This window comes from Thamnophis elegans, chromosome 3 (genome assembly GCF_009769535.1).
Source record: "Thamnophis elegans isolate rThaEle1 chromosome 3, rThaEle1.pri, whole genome shotgun sequence".
Taxonomy (NCBI): Eukaryota; Metazoa; Chordata; class Lepidosauria; order Squamata; family Colubridae; genus Thamnophis; species Thamnophis elegans.
Window position 1 is genome coordinate 138,104,710 of NC_045543.1, and position 20,721 is coordinate 138,125,430.

Here is a 20,721-nt window from a genome sequence, read left to right on the forward strand (position 1 = left end):
GGGCTTTATAAGTGACGACTAGCGCCTTGAAGTGTATCCGAAGACCAATAGGCAGCCAGCGCAGCTCGCGGAGGATAGGTGTTACGTGGGTGAACCGAGGTGCACCCATGATCGCTCGCGCGGCTGCATTCTGGACAAGCTGAAGTCTCCGAATGCTCTTCAGGGGCTGCCCCATGTAGAGCATGTTGCAGTAGATGTGCCAAAACCGTGCATACGGGCGTGCCCACTCACTTGCGCATGCACGCATGACCACCATCACCACTATCCACCTGTGCATGTGCATGAGAAAAACCCTGTGTGCACTTGCATGCACCCCCCCCTCCCCACAGGGGTGGGGACTTTTTGCCCTCTCCAAGCTCCGGAGCTTTCCTGAAGCCTGGGAGGGTGAAAATAGCCTTCCCTGGCCTTCCAGAGGTCCAGGGAAGGCCTTTTTCACCCTCCCCAGGCTCAGGAAAGCCTCTGGTGCCTGGGGACGGCAAAAAACGTCCCACTGGCCCAGGAACGAACTTCCGGTTGGCCTGTTGGGCCTGTTTTTCGGCCTCATCAGGCTCTGGAGGCTTTCCTGAAGCCTGAGGAGGGCGAAAATGACCTCCCTCAGCCCTCTGGAAGGCCAAAAAAATCAGCTGGCTGGCACACACATGCGTGCCGAAGCTGAAGGCTGCCGTGCCGGCTAATATGGCTCTGCCATAGGTTCGCCATCAGGGACCTAGGATGTGCTGAGCACAGACTGAGATAGGCAGATGGCTGTTGCTTCATGGTGTTAAATATTATTATGCTTCGTCACACAGCCAGCCAGCTGTTTAGACTGGATTTGACGTTGTTATCCAATCATTATTCTGATTAATTATTATTTAAACTTGCATGCCACCCAGCTCTTCGACATCTATGCGCTCCTCTCTACATTCAGACAAAGAAATGACAATACAATCAATGTAACATGAGTCCCAAAGATGACAAAGCATTGCAGACAATGAATCAATACTTAAATCTTGTTATTTTCTCATTCATTCTTCCCTGTTCACTTTGGGGGGGGGGGCTAGTGTTGTATGTGAATTAGTAACAATGTAAAGCTGCAGCTTTCTTTGGTAGAGAGACATTTATTTTAAAAGAGATGGTGGAAAAAATAGTGAAGATTGCTTGGACACACTAGGCATGGTAGCCTTGGTCAAAATCCAAAACCTAAAATTGCATTCAATAACTATTTTCTGTTTATCTCAAAAGAAACCTCCACTACAATAGCAATAGCAATAGCAGTTAGACTTATATACCGCTTCATAGGGCTTTCAGCCCTCTCTAAGCGGTTTACAGAGTCAGCATATTGCCCCCAACAACAATCCGGGTCCTCATTTTACCTACCTCGGAAGGATGGAAGGCTGAGTCAACCCTGAGCCAGTGAGATTTGAACAGCCGAACTGCAGTCAGCTGAAGTAGCCTGCAGTGCTGCATTTAACCACTGCGCCACCTCGGCTCCTACAGCAGGGGTCCCCATCCTTTTGGACCTCAGGGACCACTAAATTCATAATTTTAAATTCCGCGGACCACTAATATGATCTGCCTAATGACCCTCTGGGTGGGCGTGGCTAGGTGGTCATGTGACTGGGTGGGCATGGCCAACTCGATGTCACTCATGTGGAGGGGTGCCTCACCAGCTTCTACTCACCCCTTCCCTGCCAACCGTTCCCCCCTCCCGCCCGGGCTCCTTAAAAAAAATCTTTTTAAAAAAGTGTTTGAAGACTGTTACGAGGCCCCTGCTGTTTTCATTCTCAAAGCTATACATCTCCGGGTCCTTCAAGCCCTTTTGCAGGATTTATTTTCTAGTCCCCAGATCATCCTTGCTGCCCTTCTCTGAATTAATTAACCATCTCAAGAGGCAATAAGAGACAAGCGGCTTAGATGATTCATGGGAAAATAAGCCTACTGAAAATTAATTCCAACGACAACCCCTTACGCAAAGAGCCAGAATAAATCTGTTTCCAAACTTTGAGTGTGTGGTTTCACTGTTTTTATATATAACCCTTACACAAACAAGCATCATCTACCAACCAAAGGCAACTGAAGATCCTATGAAGTGCCAAAAGTAAATAAGTAAACAAAAACAAACAAATAAATAACAAAGCAAGGTAGGGAAAAGAATGCATTAACATACTTAACATACATAGAGCCGAGGTGGCGCAGTGGTTAAATGCAGCACTGCAGGCTACTTCAGCTGACTGCAGTTCTGCAGTTCGGCTGTTCAAATCTCACTGGCTCAGGGTTGACTCAGCCTTCCATCCTTCCGAGGTGGGTAAAATGAGGACCCGGATTGTTGTTGGGGGCAATATGCTGACTCTGTAAACCACTTAGAGAGGGCTGAAAGCCCTATGAAGCGGTATATAAGTCTAACTGCTATTGCTATTGCTATACTCAAATAAGATAATGATTAGCAGTGAAATGACAACATTAATAATAATAAATATTAATAATAAAATTAAATGAGTAATTAGATAATGAAAGAATATATTTTAATATAAGCATGTGTTTTAAAAGTAGAATTACATGGATTGGATGAATGGAAGGAATATGAATAGATCTAGCCTATATGTTTAAATGATATTATGATTGATATTAGAATTGTATATTGAAACACTGAGCAATGAAAGAATGAAGTATGAAACTTTAATAGATACAGATGTGAAGAGTTAAATAAGGGAAATATGAATAATAAAGCGGGTGAAAGATGGTAAACAGAAAAGAAACATTTTTGAATACAACGGTGACATGAATAAAAGTTAGAATAAAAAGAGAAATAAGAGGGGAATAACAATATACATATACATATACATATACATACACACACACACACACACACACACACACACACATACATATATGACATGGTGGCTCAGTGGCTAAGACACTGAGTTTGTCGATCAGAAAGGTTGCCAGTTCGGTGGTTAGAATCCCTAGCGCCGCTTAACGGAGTGAGCTCCTGTTACGTGTCCCAACTTCTGCCAACTTAGCAGTTTCAAAGCACGTAAAAATGCCAAAACCACCCTTGGTGGGAAGGTAACAGCATTCTGTGCACCTTCGGCATTTAGTCATGCCAGCCACATGACCACGGAGATGTCTTCAGACAGCGCTGGCTCTTCGGCTTTGAAACTGAGATGAGCACTGCCCCCTAGAGTCAGGAACGACTAGCACATATGTGCGAGGGGAACCTTTACCTTTAACAATATATATATATATATTAACATAATAAGTTATTTGTAATAATAAGAGGGAAGTTTAGAAATTGAATGGCGGTAGTATGAAATGTTTAAATAATATGAAATGAAATTGAAATGTAAGAACTATGAATAATAATATTATGTTTATGTGTACTGAAATGTATGATACCCAGGCATCACACTGCTCATGCATTAATATGTATAAGCAATATAAAATAAAAACTTGATCAAAATAAAAAAGGATAATGGAAAGAATGCAGAGCATGCTTTCTGGAATTCTTCCCAATGCTTTATAGTACTGTTTCTCAACCTTAGAAACTTTAAACTGTGTGGACTTCAACTCCCAGAATTCTGCTGTGCTGCCTGGGGAATTCTGGGAGTTAAAGTCCACTCAGTTTAAAGGGGCTAAGGTTCAGAAGCACTGCTTTATAGTGCCGGCAGTGGCCATAGGAAGCATTTGTAATTTAGGTAGTCCTCAACTTATGAATGCAACTGACCCCCAAATTTTTGTTGCTAAGTGAGACAGCTGTTAAGTGAATTTCGCTCCATTTTATTGCCTACAGTTGTTAAGTGAATCACTGCAGTTATTAAACTAGTAACAGGGTTGTTAATTGAATCTGGCTCTCCCCACTGAATTTGCTTGCCTGAAGGTCACAAAAAGGGGACCCTGGATGGCCTCTGGATATTGCAACCGTCATAAATATGAGGCAGTTGCCAAGCGTCTGAATTTTAATCATATGACTGTGAGGATGCTGCAAAGATGCTGTAAGTATGAAAAAAATGCCATAAGTCACTTTTTTCAGTGCTGTTGTAACTTTGAACGGTTGTAAGTTGAGGACTACTTGTATTTTTTCAGTTACTCCTCAAACAGATGTTAATTAAGAACTGCAGCAAAAGAGAGGCAACAAAAACACTGGACAAAAATACAGATGTGGTTGGAAAAGATAATGCAGCATATTGACTTAAAACCAGAAATATTTTTATTGAGGATTTTGCCCGAAACTTACAGTAAAGGAAATGCATATTTAATTATACATGTATTAACTTCAGCTGGAATTGTATTTCTTCAAAACTGGAAAAGTGATGAGATCCCTACGGATGAGAATGTGATTAGGAACATATTAGAATGTGCAGAAATGAACAGATTAACACTTGCTACAAAGGAGAAAGAACAAATAGAATATTATATGACATGGGAGCTTTTTTATGGGTGGTTAGAGAATAAAAACAGAAGGGAGAAATAAATGGAGATCAGTGAAATAAAGAATATATGTTCAGATAGAGATGTAAACAATATGATGGTGATTAGTAATATGTTTGTTAAGGTTATTATACCTAATATTATGTTATATTTTCATTAGAAGATACGTTAAGAGGGAGAAATGAATAGTGATAATGCTGATTGTTATTATTGCAAAATTAGAGAATCAGGGCCAAGACCCTGAGATTGTTGATCAGAAAGGTTGGCAGTTCGACGGTTCGAATCCCTAGTACAGGTCTCCTACGTGAGCAGGGGGTTGGACTAGATGACCTCCAAGGTCCCTTGCAACTCTGTTACTGTTTACTGTGTTTAATGTAATGAATACTGTAAATTTTGATTGTAATAGCACAGAGACATTTTTACCTAGATGACACACTATTTAATGTAAGATGATATGTTCAAGTTTGTGTGTGTGTGTGTGTGTGTGTGTGTGTATGGTATGGTATGGTATGGTATGGTATGGTATGGTATGGCATGGCATGGCATGGCATTACTATACTATACTATACTATACTATACTATACTATACTATACTATACTATACTATACTATTATATTATATTATATTATATTATATTATATTAAAATATAGATTGGAAAAATCTCCGCATTTCTCTGCTCCAACCATGATTTGAGGATCATCAGACTCACCTCTCAATTATAGAAGGCGACTGTCCAACACTCCCAGCCCTTCCTGGGTGAGATTATTTCAGAAGAAAAAGGACGTGAAATCCATTATTAATTAACCTTATTATTTATTTAAGGAAGCTGCGTGCAGCTGCTTCCCAAGGTGTTGAAATTTTGCAGGATTGCAAAATAAGCAGCAGAGATTTTGGAATAATAATAAACACAATGAAGAAGAACAAAAGTCACAGTTGGGCCAACCACAAAATGAAGGTGTTTTTTTGTTAAGTAACAGCAGGCAATGCACTCAAGTCCTGAATAAATATCTGGAGCTTCTTTTTCCAGCTACTACCAAATATTTCTAGCAAGGGAGTAAACTTCTTTGTTTTAAAGTTTATAAAACAGCAATGGCACTTATAATTATATAACACTCCAAAATGCTTTACAGAGCTCTCTGGCTGGTTTACAGAATGAGCGCATTGGCCCCAACAATCTGGGTCCTCATTTTACTGACCTCAGAGGGATGGGAGGCTGAATCAACCTTGAGACAGTCAGAATCGAACTCCTGGCTATGGGGACAGTAACTCTGCAATGTTGCATTCTAACCGCTGCACCACCATGGCTCTTAAAATGATCACTTTAGGTTTAGAATAGAATAGAGCTGGAAGGGAACCTGGAGGTCTTCTAGTCCAGTCCTGTGCTCGAACAGGAGACCCTATACCCATAATGGCAAACCTATGGCACACGTGGCAAAGGCAGCACGCAGCACGCAGCACCCTCTCTGATGGTACATGAGCTGTCACCCCAGTCCAGCTCGGCCGTTAAATTTAGTGAAATTTAGTGACAATAGATATGGTTAAAAAAACAACTGATAATGATAATAATGTATACATATGTATTGGTATGACAAGTAGTAATTGGATATGAATATTGAATGGTACCTATGAAAGGAAGATTAGAAATTATTTGGTTATATATAAAGGTTAATAAAAAGAACTAAGTTGAATTTAGCTAAGTTTTGATTATTGGGGGGGGGAAATGCTATGATAATGGATAGTTGAAGGAGGGATAATGATAACAATATGTCTGAGTGTGTATGTATATATGTATGTATGTATGTATGTATGTACGTACGTACGTACGTACGTACGTACGTGCGTACAACATTTGGATGTAAATTGTAAACAGTAATTTGGAAAGGAAGATTAGAAATTTTTGTTATTAAATATTATTGATATTTAGTCAAAATAGGCCATAAGGATATAGTGTTATTCGGGGATATTAGAAATAACAAATGAAATGCCAGTATGTGGTCAGGTTTTAAATCTTGGTACATTTTATGATGAAGGACATTTAAACAATCATAGTCAAATGAAAATGGAGGTATGATGATGGTAATATGTATAAAAATATCTGATTTAAAATACTTGAGTTAATACGAATTTTGTGACGACAGTGGGAGAGACGCACAAAAGCTTTTTGTAACCAACTGATACACTTTCTATAGTTTGTAAAGAAGGAGGATGCTTTGTGTTGTGTTTGTTTTGAAAATGTAAAATAAAAAAAAAACTTTTAATAAAAAAAATGTCCACAGTCACCTACTTTACGTATGGATACGGGGTGGCTAAAGACTATCAACAGAACGAAATACTTGTAAACCGCCATAAACCAAGCATAATGCAAAATTGAACTAACCTTAATAGAAGAGCCGAGGCCCTAACAACACACCACACAGGCCCTTCCTCTATTGGTCTCAACACCCCCAACAAGCTCTCCTTCAGTCCAAGGGTGACTGAGTCAGGCCTGATGAACCAATGCATCCTTCTCCCCTCTTGTTGCCTTTAATCCCAGAACTGGGAGAATGTGCTATTTGGAACTGCTATTAAAACAGCTGTTTGGAGAAGCTCTCGGGGCAACAGTCCAAGGGTACGACACCAATTTGCAATGCTCCTCTTGACTACCCAGCAGGAATAATGATGCTTCCCAAAGTGGTGCTGAGCAGATGGAAAATGAAGGCATCATGATTAACAGAGTGGAAAACCAGGCAGGGTGATGTCTTATTACCAGGACGTGTCCTTGACTTTCTGTGTTTTGGGTCTGGCTGGCAGAGACACAGATATGAGTCTCTTGAAAAGCGCAAGGAATGGAATGGAGTGGAATGGAATGGAGCAGAACAGAGTGGAACAGAACGGAACAGAATAGAGAATTGGACTGGACTGGACTGGACTGGACAGGACAGGACAGGACAGGACTAGACAAGGCAAGGCAAGGCAAGGCTAGGCTAGGCTAGGCTAGGCTAGACTAGGCTAGGCTAGACTAGACAAAACAAGACTAGAAGACTAACAAGACTAGGACTAGGACTAGAACAGAAAAGGACAGAGGAGTGGAGTGGAATGGAATGGAGCAAGATGGAGCAGAATGGAGTAGAACAGAACCAAACAGAACAGGACGGGACTTGACTGGGCTAGACAAAACTAGACAAGATTAGGACTAGGACTAGAACAGAACAGGACAGAGGAGTGGAGTGGAGTGGAATGGAGCAGGATGAAGCAGAATGGAGTGGAACAGAACAGGACAGGACAGGACAGGACAGAGGAGTGGAATGGAGCAGGACGGAGCAGAATGGAGTGGAACAGAACAAAACAGAACAGGACAGGACAGAGGAGTGGAACGGAATAGAATGGAGCATGACGGAGCAGAATGGAGTGGAACAGAACAAAAGAGAACAGGACAGGACAGAGAAGTGGAATGGAATAGAATGGAGCAGGATGGAGCAGATTGGAGTGGAACAGAACAGAACAGAGAATTGGATTGGTCTAGACTAGAACTACAACAGAGGAGTGGAGTGGAGTAGAATATAGTCGAATGGAATGGAATGCACTTGTTCCTAGACGTGCCTTTTAAAAAAAATTCAACACAAAAAGAAAGCTGCGAGAGTTTTTAAAGCTCCATTGGGGAAACAAGCATATTGATAAAAAAGTTGGAGACTTACCAGCAAAAAGCATCTTTCCCGTAAGCATCTCTGCCAGGATGCAGCCAGCTGCCCACATGTCAATAGCTTTGGTGTAGTTGTTGGGCGAAAGGAGCAAGCGGGGAGATCGATACCATTTGGTCACCAGGCCTTCGGACAGGTAACCCTGAAAGAGGGAGGGAAATCCCCACATCAAGATGATGCACAGGTATTGAGCTGTTCTGTGAGAATGCACAGGATGAAATTGGCAAGCTATATAGGTAAGAGAGAGGGAGGCAATGGACATGATAAAGAGAGAGAACCTATCTATCTATACATCTGTAGAGATTCTCAGTCATCCAGGTCATGGCTCTACAGACATCCAGGTCATGGTCCTACGGACCATGTACAGAACAAATGTAATTTCTATTGTTGGATTTTCCCCCTTACCAGACAGAGCCCCTTTGTGGAGTACTGTGAAGCCGTTACCATGGCAACTCCACTGCGCTGTACAGTAGAAGCCATTTTGCGGCAGTACAGTAGAAGCCATTTAAGGCACAACAGGCTGTATCTTAACAGAACGCACACCCTAAGGGGTGTTAGGGGTATCTTACCCCCACAGTATTTGTTTCCAGAGAGTAAGTCATCTGTATACCAAGTTTGGTTGAAATTGCTCGAGGCGTTCCAGAGTTATGGAACGCACACACACACACACACACACACACACACACACAAAACTATATATATATATATATATATATATATATATATATATATATATATATATATATATATATATATATATATATACACACACACACACACACATATATATATATATACATATATATACACATACATACATACATACATACATACATACATACATACATACATATATATATATATATGATTTAGCAACTGTAGCAATATTGGCTTTACAAGTAGGGTTAGGTCTCATGCAAGATTATCTCCTGTTATTCCATAAGCTGTAGGCAGGCATTGGCCAAGATAATACATCTGTTTTTTCTTTGTCTTGCAGCTTTGTACCAATAATTTCAATACACCTCATACTTTATCATTATTAATTGACAAACGGCAGAACAATCTGCTGCCTTCTACTGAAAAACTAATTTTGCTTAACAGCTGGCTGGAGACATCCTCTTTCACGCATGGCTGCTTTCAGAAAAGACCCAGGTTTTTTTTTTTAAAAGTACAGTTCGAATGAAGGGCATTTCTGTGCTGCCTCCCTGCAAAACCAGCCTGAAAATGATCCACAATGAACTTCAGATTCACCAACACTCACTCAATAGAAAAGCCCACTTGATTCCATGCAAAGGACAAGGATTCCATGAATTGCATGCTATATGAACCCATAGACAAACATGCTGGCTTTATGTTGCGTGTGTTTATCTGATTATGTAGGGGGAGGAATCCCAACGATTGCTATGAGGAGTGCAAAAATTTAGCAAGCCACCTTTCCCGTTGAAAGGCCTAAAGCCCTAAAAGTCAGGAGGGAAGTCCTGCAAATAAATGTAGAAGCAGATGTAAAGCTGCAGGGAAAGAAGGGAGAGAGGGAAGGAAGGAAGGAAAAGGAAGGAAAGAAAGAAGGGAAAGAAAGAGAGAGAGAAAGAAAGAGAGGGAGGGAAGGAAAGAAAGAAAGAAAGAAAGAAAGAAAGAAAGAAGGGAAAGAAAGAGAGAGAGAAAGAGAGGGAGGGAGGGAGGGAAGGAGGGATGGGTAGGGAAGGAAGGAAAAGGAAGGAAAGAAAGAACGAAAGAAGGGAAAGAAAGAGAGAGAGAAAGAGAGGGAGGGAGGGGTAGGGAAGGAAGGAAAAGGAAGGAAAGAAAGAAAGGGAAAGAGAGAGAGAAATAAAGAGAGGGAGGGAGGGAGGGGTAGGGAAGGAAGGAAAAGGAAAGAAAGAAAGAAAGAAAGAAAGAAAGAAAGAAAGAAAGAAGGGAAAGAAAGAGGGAGAGAAAGAAAGAGAGGGAGGGAGGGATAGGGAAGGAGGGAAAGAAGGAGGGAAGGAAAATGAAGAAAAGAAACAAAGAGGGAAAGAAAGAGAGAAAGAAAGGGAGGGAGGGGTAGGAAAGGAAGGAAAAGCAAGGAAAGAAAGAAAGGGAAAGAGAGAGAGAAATAAAGAGAGGGAGGGAGGGAGGGGTAGGGAAGGAAGGAAAAGGAAAGAAAGAAAGAAAGAAAGAAAGAAAGAAAGAAAGAAAGAAAAGAAAGAGGGAGAGAAAGAAAGAGATGGAGGGAGGGATAGGGAAGGAGGGAGGGAAGGAGGGAAGGAAAATGAAGAAAAGAAAGAAAAAGGGAAAGAAAGAGAGAAAGAAAGAAAGGGAGGGAGGGGTAGGAAAGGAAGGAAAAGCAAGGAAAGAAAGAAGGGAAAGAGAGAGAGAGAAAGAAAGTGAGTGAGGGAGGGGTAGGGAAGGAAAAGGAAGGAAAGAAAAAAAGAGGGAAAGAAAGAAAAAGAAAGAGGGGGAGGGAAGGAAGGAAAGATGGGAAAGAAAGAGAGAGGGAAAGAAGGAGAGAGGGAGGGAGGGAAGGAAGGGAGGGAGCGTTTCCTGCAGTTTCAAATGCATTACACACAAACATCAAAATAAATCAGTTCAACACATCAAAAGGCATCAAAAGCATCAGGGACTGGTTTCGGATTTTTGAAAAGCTTTTCTGTGGAAGTGATCTAGGATCAAACCCTTCAAAGAAATGGATCTGTTAAATGCAGAGACGCCAAGCTTGGGAGAGCATGTACTATAAAATGCTAAGCATCGGATTCATAATAGCCACTTGGCAGATTAAACAAAGCAGAAATTAGTTCTATGGTTAGTTGGCACCATGGGAAAGACTTTCAAAAGTCTGAAAGCAACTCTTCCAAGACCATCATATGGCAACACAAGAATGATGTGGAAAAAAAATGGGAACGATCATGTCTTTATTTATTAAGTGAAGCTTTCAAAGACAACGCCTGTCTTTGTTTCAGGGCTTCGTGGATTTATTCCTATAAATTTCTTGACTTTCAGAAGAATCAAAGATCATTAAGGAGCTGGAAGCTAAAGCATACACAATGAACGGTTGTAGGACCTGGATATGTATAGTCTAACAAAAAGAAGGATTAGGAGGTGACATGATAGCAGTCTTCAAATGTTTGAGGGTTTCTCACAGACAACAAAAGTGTGTCTAGTCAAGCCTATGGTTTTCCCAGTTGCAATGTATGGCTGTGAAAGGTGGACCGTAAGAAAGGCTGAGCAACAAAGAATGGAGGCCTTTGAACTCTGGTGCTGGAGAAGACTCTTGCGAGTCCCTTGGGCTGCAAGGAGATCAAACCGGTCAGTCCTAGAGGAGATCAACCCTGACTGCTCCTTAGAAGGCCAGATCCTGAAGATGAAACTCAAATACTTTGGCCATCTAATGAGAAGGAAGGACTCCCTAGAGAAGAGCCTCATGCTGGGAAGGATTGAGGGCAAAAGAAGAAGGGGACAGCAGAGAAGGAGGTGGCTGGATGGAGTCACCGAAGCAGTAGGCGTGAGCTTAAATGGACTCCAGAGGATGGTAGAGGACAGGAAGGCCTGGAGGAACGTTGTCCATGGGGTTGCGATGGGTCGGACACAACTTCACAACTAACAACACAGACAGGAGGAGGTCAAGCTATTCTCCAAAGCACCTGAAGGCAGGACAAAAAGCAACATATGGAAACTAATCAAGCAACCTAGAACTAAGAAGAAATTCCTTGACAGTGAAAACAATGAATTCGTGGCATGGCTTGCCTTCGGAAGTTGTGGGTCCTCCATCATTGGAGGTTTTTAAGAAGTGATTGGACAACCATTTGTCTGAAATGCTAATGTGTCTCCACCTTGAGCAAGGGGTTGAACTAGAAGACCTCCAAGGTCCCTTCCAACTCTATTTATTTTGTTATTTTTTTTCCTGATCTGCAGAGAACTCTTCGCATTACAAACATCCTTGAAGTTATGGGCAGTTTTCAGCCCCTTTCTTTATTTTATTTAACCTCCAGCTTGGAAATGGACTTGATTTTTACCTGTCTGGGGTTATACATATCGCAAATATTTATTTGCTAGCTGCATTTTCCCCGATCTTCTCTCTTTCAAAACAAAAACAGCCCGCTGGTCAAAAGCGAATTTATTCCGAGATCTTGGGGCACCAAAAAAACACTCGCGCAGTTTGCAAGCCCTGTCAGCAGGTGGGTTGTGCGAAGGTCGACCCGTGTTTGTGCGAGTTAAAGCAAGATCAAAAGCCCAGCTGCACCGAAGAAAGAAATAGTGGAGAAAAAGGCTTGGCAGGGGGCCCCATAAACAAGGCAGCAGGAGCCAAACTTGACTCGCACGGGCCAAGAGGGAGTGCCAAGCTTGTTTCCTTTGCCAAAAATCACAGTCACCCAAAAGCTGAGGTTCATGATTGCCCCTCATGCTCTCCTAAAAGTGAATACAAGGTCTTGCTTTTTTAATTTGTGTGTCCTAGAACAGTGTTTCTCAACCTTGGCAACTTGAAGATGTCTGGACTTCAACTCCCAGAATTCCCCAGCCAGCATTCGCTGGCTGGGGAATTCTGGGAGTTGAAGTCCAGACATCTTCAAGTTGCCAAGGTTGAGAAACACTGTCCTAGAATCAAGATCAGGTGAAATGTTAATACCACTTTATAATGCCTTGGTAAGGCCACACTTGGAACTCTGCATCCAGTTTTGGTCGTCACGATGTAGAAAAGATGCGGAGACTCTAGAAAGAGTGCAGAGAAGAGCAACAAAGAGGATTAGGGGACTGGAGACTAAAACATATGAAGAACGGTTGCAGGAACTGGGCATGTCTAGTTTAATGAAAAGAAGGACTAGGGGAGACATGATAACAGTGTTCCAGTATCTCAGGGGTTGCCACAAAGAAGAGGGAGTCAAACTATTCCCCAAAGCACCTGAGGGCAGGACAAGAAGCAATGGCTGGAAACTAATCAAGGAGAGAAGCAACTTAGAACTAAGGAGAAATTTCCTGACAATGAGAACAATTAATCAGTGGAACAGCTTGCCTCCAGAAGTTGTGAATGCCCCAACACTGAAAGTTTTTAAGAAGATGTTGGATAACCATTTGTTTGAAGTGGTGTAAGGTTTCCTGCCTAGGCAGGGAGTTGGACTAGAAGACCTCCAAGGTCCTTTCCAACTCTGTTATTCTATTCTATTCTATTCTATTCTATTCTATTCTATTGAGGAGCCGAAGTGGCGCAGTGGTTAAATGCAGCACTGCAGGCTACTTCAGCTGACTGCAGTTCTGCAGTTCGGCTGTTCAAATCTCACCGGCTCAGGGTTGACTCAGCCTTCCATCCTTCCGAGGTGGGTAAAATGAGGACCCGGATTGTTGTTGGGGGCAATATGCTGACTCTGTAAACCGCTTAGAGAGGGCTGAAAGCCCTATGAAGCGGTATATAAGTCTAACTGCTATTGCTATTCTGTCTATTGTTTTTTTTCTTGCGGTTCAAAAGAGGGCAAGTACAACTTCGGTGAGAAAAAGAAAACCCCAATCATCCTTAATTATCCATGCAATTAAAGGTAATTCGCACCACAACATATTAAAAACAACAACCAAAGAATAAAGCATCACTTCTATTTTTCCTTTGTCCCTTTCCTCTCCTTTATAACCGGGCATGACCAATCACGGTGCCTTGCTTTTGAAAAAGCCACTTCATTTTATTTTTTTATTTTTTTTCCTCACTAGGTCTGGCAAGTAATTGAGATTGCTAAGCCAAAACTCTTTACAGGCAGCTTTGCAATGATTCCCCCTCCCCTGTTTTAATTGCTAATGTTCCCTAAAACAAAAAGAATTCTAAAAAGCACCACCATATATGGGCCGATAATGCATTTCCAGACACGATCCAGCGTCCCTAGAGTTTCAATGGATCCTTTCTTCTTTGCCGGGAACTCATTCATAAAACGAAACAAAGTCGTCTTTTTAGAGAAACGCTGGGAATGCGCCTGTGGATCAACACACACACACCCTTGGCACCTGCGAAGGTTTGCTGTTTTTAAAGAAAGTTTCTTTTAATGAAAAGAATGGGATGGTGGCATCGGTCACAAACAATTTCATTTGGAATCCATCCCAGGGGCATTGCTCCAAATGGGGGCCATAAGCCTTCTTAGAAAAGAAAGGAGGTTTAACAAAGTGTATACAACAATCACACAATATCAGAGGTCATATTCAGCAGGTTTTGACCAGTTCTGGAGAACCGGCAGCAGAAATTTTGAGTCATTCAGCCAATCAGCAAATACCACCTCTGACTAGCCCCGCCCCCATCTATTCTGCCATCTATACTGCCTCCCGAGTCCTAGCTAATCTGGAGGGAAATGGAGATTTTACCATATCCTTCCCCTGCCACGCTCACCAAGCCACGTCCACAGAACCGGTAGTAAAACCTTTTGAATCCCACTGTGCTTCCTGAGACAGTAGAAACCACATGCTTAGTCCCCCAAACCCTCTTTTTATTTCAACGGCTGTGAATTATGTTCATTCACAGCCCATAATGAGTCACAAATAGTTTGTAAAGAGTCCGACAAAAGTCTACCAAAGTCTTTCGGGATAAGGCTGATAAGCGCCCACCTTTACCTCCCTTGAAACGCTGCCAAATACCTAATTGCCAATTAGCTTTGCAAGGCCACACAGAGCACAGAGTCAAAACAGAGCTTCAGAATTTAAACCGACCGGAAGGAACAAAGTTGCTTCCTGCAAAGGCTCACTTGCCTTTGCTCCTCCTTTATGTCTTATGGGAGGGGCCAATCATCTCCAAGCGTTACTCCCAAGTCACCCCTTTTGTCTTAACTGTTCTCGCCTTCTGGCAGCTCTGCGCATGCGCACACTGGGAACAGGCTCCCCCTCTTCCTCTTCCTCACTGATGTCCAACTCTGGAGGCAGCACATAACTTCCAGATGGCCATGGCCCTTCTCTGCCTCCGACGCGGAGCACTCGTCCGAGCCTTCCCCAGACTTACCAGCAGCAAACTGGATGGATTTAATTTCAGAGGTGATCAGAGCACTGTTAGGAACTTTGAAGGCCAACCTGCATTTTCTCTTATTATTACCACATTTCAGACTGTTTGTTAGTGAAGGTCTAATTATAATTGCAGGTAGTCCTCGACTTATAACCACAATAAATCCCAAAGTTTATGTTGCTAAGTGGGAGAGTTATTAAGTGAGTTGTGCCCCATTTCACAACCTCCCTTGTCATGGTCATTAAGTCACTACAATTGTTAAGTTGGTAACACTGTTGTTAAGTGACTTTGGCTTCCTCACGGACTTTGGCAGAAGGTCGCAAAAGGTGATCGTACGACCCCAAGCAGTGGTGGTATTCTAACGGTTTGCACCGGTTCCGGTGAGCCGGTACTTCCGGTTGGCCCCGCCCACCCTCCCCTGCCCTTTCCTGTCCTATATTTCCCTGTTTTTTAGCTCAGCTGATTCACGTGGCACAGTGGATTGCCGCGTGTCAACTTTTTTACTCACAGGCATTGACACAGAGTTTTTAAGCTTAAAATGGGCGGTTTTGAACGCTGCACACATGCAAAGCATGTTAGGTGCGCATGCACGCAAAGCACGCCCTCACCAAACTGGTTGTTAAACCGGTTGCATCCCACCACTGACCCAAGACTCTGCAACCGTCATAAATAACGAGCCAGTTGCCAAGCATCCAAATTTTGATCATGTAACCATGGGGATGCTGCAATGGTCGTAAGTGTGAAAAACAGTCATAAGTAACTTTTTCAGTGCCATTGTCCCTTCGAACGGTCACTAAATGAACTGTTGTAAATCGAGGATTACCTGTCTTACACACCTTCAAAACAAGCCATGTTCTGCTATTTCTCTGCCTCGATTAACTTTGGCACTTGTTGAATCTGCCTTTGCATATTTGCACTTCTCTGAAGATACACAATATTTTTTCTGCATCTGCTAACATTTTGCAGACTTTACTCCAATTTGTAGTTCAGGGAGAAAAGTGTAATGCCATACAGGTAGTCCTCAACTTATGAACACAACGGAGCCCAAAATCTATGTTGCTGAGTGAGAAAAATTGTTGTGAGTTTTGTCCCATTTTACAACTTTTCTTGCCACAGTTCTTAAGTGAATCACTGCAGTTGTTAAATTAGCAAATAAGATTATCAAAGGCCTGGAGACTAAAACGTATGAAGAACAGCTGCAGAATTTGGGTTTGGCCAGTCTACAGAAAAAAAGAATGTGCACTGTAATATTTGTTCTTTTTTTCTTTTTTTTTCCTTCTTTTTTTGTATTTACTGTGTTTGTATTATTTGTATTAAAAAAAAGAAAGAAAAAAAAAGGACACTGAGGAAAGAAAAGAGAGAAAGAAAAGAAGAATTAGGGGCGACATGATAGCAGTATTCCAGTATTTGAGGGGATGCCATAAAGAAGAGGGGGGTCAAATTATTTTTCAAAGCACCAGAGGGCAGGATAAGGAACAATGGTTGGAAACTAACCAAAGAGAGAAACAATCTGAAATTAAGGAAAAACGTCCTCAAAGTGAGAACAATTAACCAGCGGAACAGTTTGCCTTTAGAAATCATGGGCACTCCCTCACTGGAGGTTTTTAAGAAAAGACTGGACAACCATTTGTCTGAAAATGGTATAGTCCAGGGGTCGGCAAATTTAAACACTCAAAGAGCCATTTGGACCCATTTCCCAAAGAAAACACCGGGAGCCACAAAGGTCCTAACTGGAAGCCCCCTGTTCAATTCTGGAGCTGAACAGAAGTTCAGTTCCCCCACCATAGAGTCTCCTCCTAGTGCGGCGTACTCTTTCCCCTACCTCTCATAACCGAAAGCCCTATCAATTGTGAAGACAACTGGAAAACCCTCCCCTTGCCATAGAGTCTTCTCCTGGCGCACTGTGCTTCTATTCCCCACCCCACCAGAAGCTCCTCTCAAAATTGTGGCACCAACTGGTGACGGAGCCACAGCAGAGGGAGGAAAGAGCCACATGCGGCTCCAGAGCCGCAGTTTGCTGACCCCTGGTATAGTCCCTTGCTTGAGCAAGGAGTTGGACTAGAAGACTTCCAAGGTCCCTTCCATCTCTAGTCTAGCCTAGTCTAGTCTAAACACAGGTGTTAAGTGAATCAGGTTTCTCCCATTGACTTTGCTTGTCAGAAGGTCTCAAAAGTTGATCATGTGATCGCAGGACACTGCAACCGTCATAAATGTGAAGCATCCGAATGTAAATCACATGGCCGTGGGACTGCTGCAACGGTCATAAGTATGACAAATGGTCATAATCCTCTTCTTTCAGTGCTGTTGTAACTTCAAACGGTCACTAAACAAACTATTGTAAGTCAAGGACTACCTGTACTGGCTGTGCAACCATCCTTGTGTGGTTTAATTAAGGCGATCTTGTTAATTAATCCGGGCAGTTAGTTTCATTTCAGCAGGCAAGCCCAGACAGACTGCTTGTTTACTTCTCAGAGCAGCAGACTGCTTAAGTTTCTGTTTCAATTCTTTGCACAGACTCAGATCTGTTTATGCTCCCATTGGCTGACTTAGTTGCTATGCCTATTCATTGGCTGACCTCGTTCCCATGTCTCTCCCAGTCATGAATATTTTAACATCCTACAAAATTGGTCTGTTCCTTGACGTGGCACAGAAAAAGCCGGCTCCACGTTTTCCACTATAGCCTTTCAGATATTTGACAGATGGCCATCATTTTTCCCTCTTCTTTGAACTCAGCACAACAATTCATTCCATTTCGGCTGTTTTTTCGGAGACATCCAATTACCCCCTTACTGAATGCTTCACTGTGTTTTGACAGAATGTTTTTCTTGTGCCGAAGGTGAAGTGATGCCACATGGACCGAGGATCTGTCGGTTCAATTATTAAATGCCACCAGAGACCGATCTTCTAAGCATCTTCTAGTGGTTCCCAATTTCAGCCAGACAGCTGAAACTAAGAGAAAAATCCACTTGAAAATAATATTTTCAATGACCACGTTTTTGTTGCCCTGAGCTGAAACTATGATACTTTTCAGTATTACGTAGTTAGGCTGTGACTTACGACCACAATTGAACCCAAAATTCATGTCGTTAAGCAAGACTTTTTTTAAAGTGAGCAGTGGCGTCTGAGTTTAGATGGTGCTGGCGGTCCTTGATTTATGACTGATCACTTAGCGACTGTTCAGAGTTCTGCAAAAATTGATGGAGTTGGCAGAAATGGATAAATGGATAAAAGAAAAGAAAAATCGGTACTGTTGTGTCTACTTGGAAACCACTTCTGGACTTTGTGCTTGAGGTGGGGGAAAAAATAAAGCTTTGATTTTGGGTTGTACCGATTAGATAGATTGTGCTTTTGTGCATCTGGACAAAAGCACACTATCCATTGAGCAAGGCAAGCTGACCACATAGTCAAGACATGGGTTGGGAGAAGAGGTGGCTGTATCTGGTGCTTTCCAATATGCCTCCCCAATTCTCTTCTTTGAGCTCCCACCTCTAGGGAGTGAGGGGACCTGGTTCCACCACAAATCCGCAAAGCCCTTATCCACGGAGACATAAGCGCGAAGACTAATTCGCGCCGTTGGAAGCGCTAAGGAAAAATGCAACCCTACCGCAATGACATAATCGCGGAGGGGAAATTCGCACATTCCCAAGCACTCAGTACCCTAAACCTAACACTAAACCTAACGCTAAACCTAACGCTAAACCTAACGCTAAACCTAACGCTAAACCTAACCCTAAACCTAACCCTAAACCTAACCCTAAACCTAACCCTAAAACAAACCCCTAAACCTAATCCTAACCCTTACCTTAATTGAAACCGGCTTTCTGCTGCGGCGCCGTTTTAAAGCGCCCTTCTGTTGCCGCGCTGTTGTCGCGGCGGTGATGACACACGGTGATGACGTCGCGGCTTTAGCGCCGCGATTTTATCACCACGATTTTGACGAGCGCGGTTTTGTCGTGCCACGAGGGGACCCAAGGTCTTTGCAAAACGCTCAGCGTCTTGTTCCCGTTTTGTTCGGGGTTTCTGAAAAAACCGAAGCAAACTGTGTCAGAAGCGCACAGACGCAAGGGATCGTTCCCACTGGCAGTGACGTGTTTTCTTAAATTAGGGAAGACAAAATGTAAATATGTAAAACTGGAACACCCTCCTGTTGGCTTGGGGCATCTGGTAGTGGGAGGAAGCAGCCGTGCTACAAACTAGAAATTCCCCTGCCATCTGGCAAAAATTGAATTCTCCCTGCTCCACGGTAGCTCCTGGTTAAACTCCATGCAGTAAATCGCCTGTTCTCCAGCCCTTTGCCAGGTCCCCTTGGTTCTCGATCACGGCAAAAAATATTTTTTTTCTACCTCTATTTAGACCTTTCCCCACCCCACCCCCTTCCATACATACGGCGTGCAGGGGAGAAAAATAAAATCAATTTTCACAACTCCCTGACCAAGAAGGTAGGGCATTCTCATCACGTTGGCTGCGGCTTCTGGCAGGTGCGAGCTGGCATCCCCATCACGGCCCTGTTATTAATCCCAAGGATGAGCTCCGAAAAAGGTAGTAATTTACTCACAGGAGCATGTAGCCGGTTTCCTATCATTATCTTTTATTCCCTGATGAGAAGATGGTACCCTGTTTAAAGCCATTACTTTCTTTAGCGACACAATGAAAAAACTGAAAGATCAGGTTCTTCTTTTGCTGCTATTTTAAAAATTCCAAATTGTCATTCTCATTCATTCATTCTCTCTCTCTCTCTCTCTCCCTCTCCCCCTCCCTCTCTCCATCCATCCATCCATCCATCCATCCCTCCCTCCCTCTCTCTCTCTAAATAAATGAAGCCTGCATAACTTGTGTTGTTTTGATAAGCATCGTTTCATAAGTGAACTAATTCTTCTACCTCAGCTGCAAGATGTTTGCAAGGGAGACGTGACAGCAGATTGGGGATAGGGAGTGTGATGCTTTTAAAAGTACAGGTAGAGGTTTAACTTGTTCTCTAAGGCAGGGGTGGCAAATTCAAGGCCCAGGGGCTGGATCCGGGCCGCAGAGTGTTTAGATCTGGCCCGCGGGGCCGCCCTGGAAACAGCAAAGGATCAGCCCGCAGTGCCTCTACTAGCGAAAATGTACTTCAGGAGGGCTACATGTGTCCCTCCCGAGCTTCATTTTCACTGGCAGAGAGTTGCAGGAAGCTGTCGCAGCCGAAAACGGAGTTCGGGAGTCTGTTTTTGCTGGCAGAGTGCTCAGGCAGCCACGGGCTCCCGACACGAGTGATGTCGAGCTGGCCACGCCCACCCTGGCCACGCCCACCCCAGCTCCCCGAGGTCAAACACAACCTTGATGCGGCCCTCAATGAAATCGAGTTCGACCACCCTTGCTCTAAGGCATCAGAGGACAGGACAAGAAGTACAGGGAGCCCTCGACTTACAACAGTTCATTTAATGACCATTCTAAGTCACAAAGGAACTGAAAAAAGCGACTTTTGGCACTTATGAAAGTTGCATCATCATCAGGGTCACGTGATCAGCATCCAGACGCTTGGCAACAGGTTCACACTTACGACCACGGTCACGTGATCACCTTTGGCGGCCTTCTGACAAGCAAACTCAATGGGGAAGCCAGATTCACTTAACAATTGTGTTAACTAACTTAACAACTGCAGTGATTCAGTTAACAACTGCGGCAGGAAAGGTCGTAAAATGGGGCAAAAACTCCCTTAACATGTATT

General features: G+C 43.0%; 1 protein-coding gene across 1 annotated transcript in view; it reads right to left on the reverse strand.

Annotated features, from left to right (window-relative positions):
• The window catches only part of LOC116506484 (mitogen-activated protein kinase 4-like), a 46,305-nt gene that overhangs the window by 20,161 nt on the left and 5,423 nt on the right, over positions 1 to 20,721 (reverse strand). Inside the window, exon 2 of the mRNA XM_032214261.1 lies at positions 8,084 to 8,228. Within this exon, the coding sequence (XP_032070152.1) occupies positions 8,084 to 8,228 (145 nt within the window). The remainder of the gene's footprint in view (positions 1 to 8,083; positions 8,229 to 20,721) is intronic.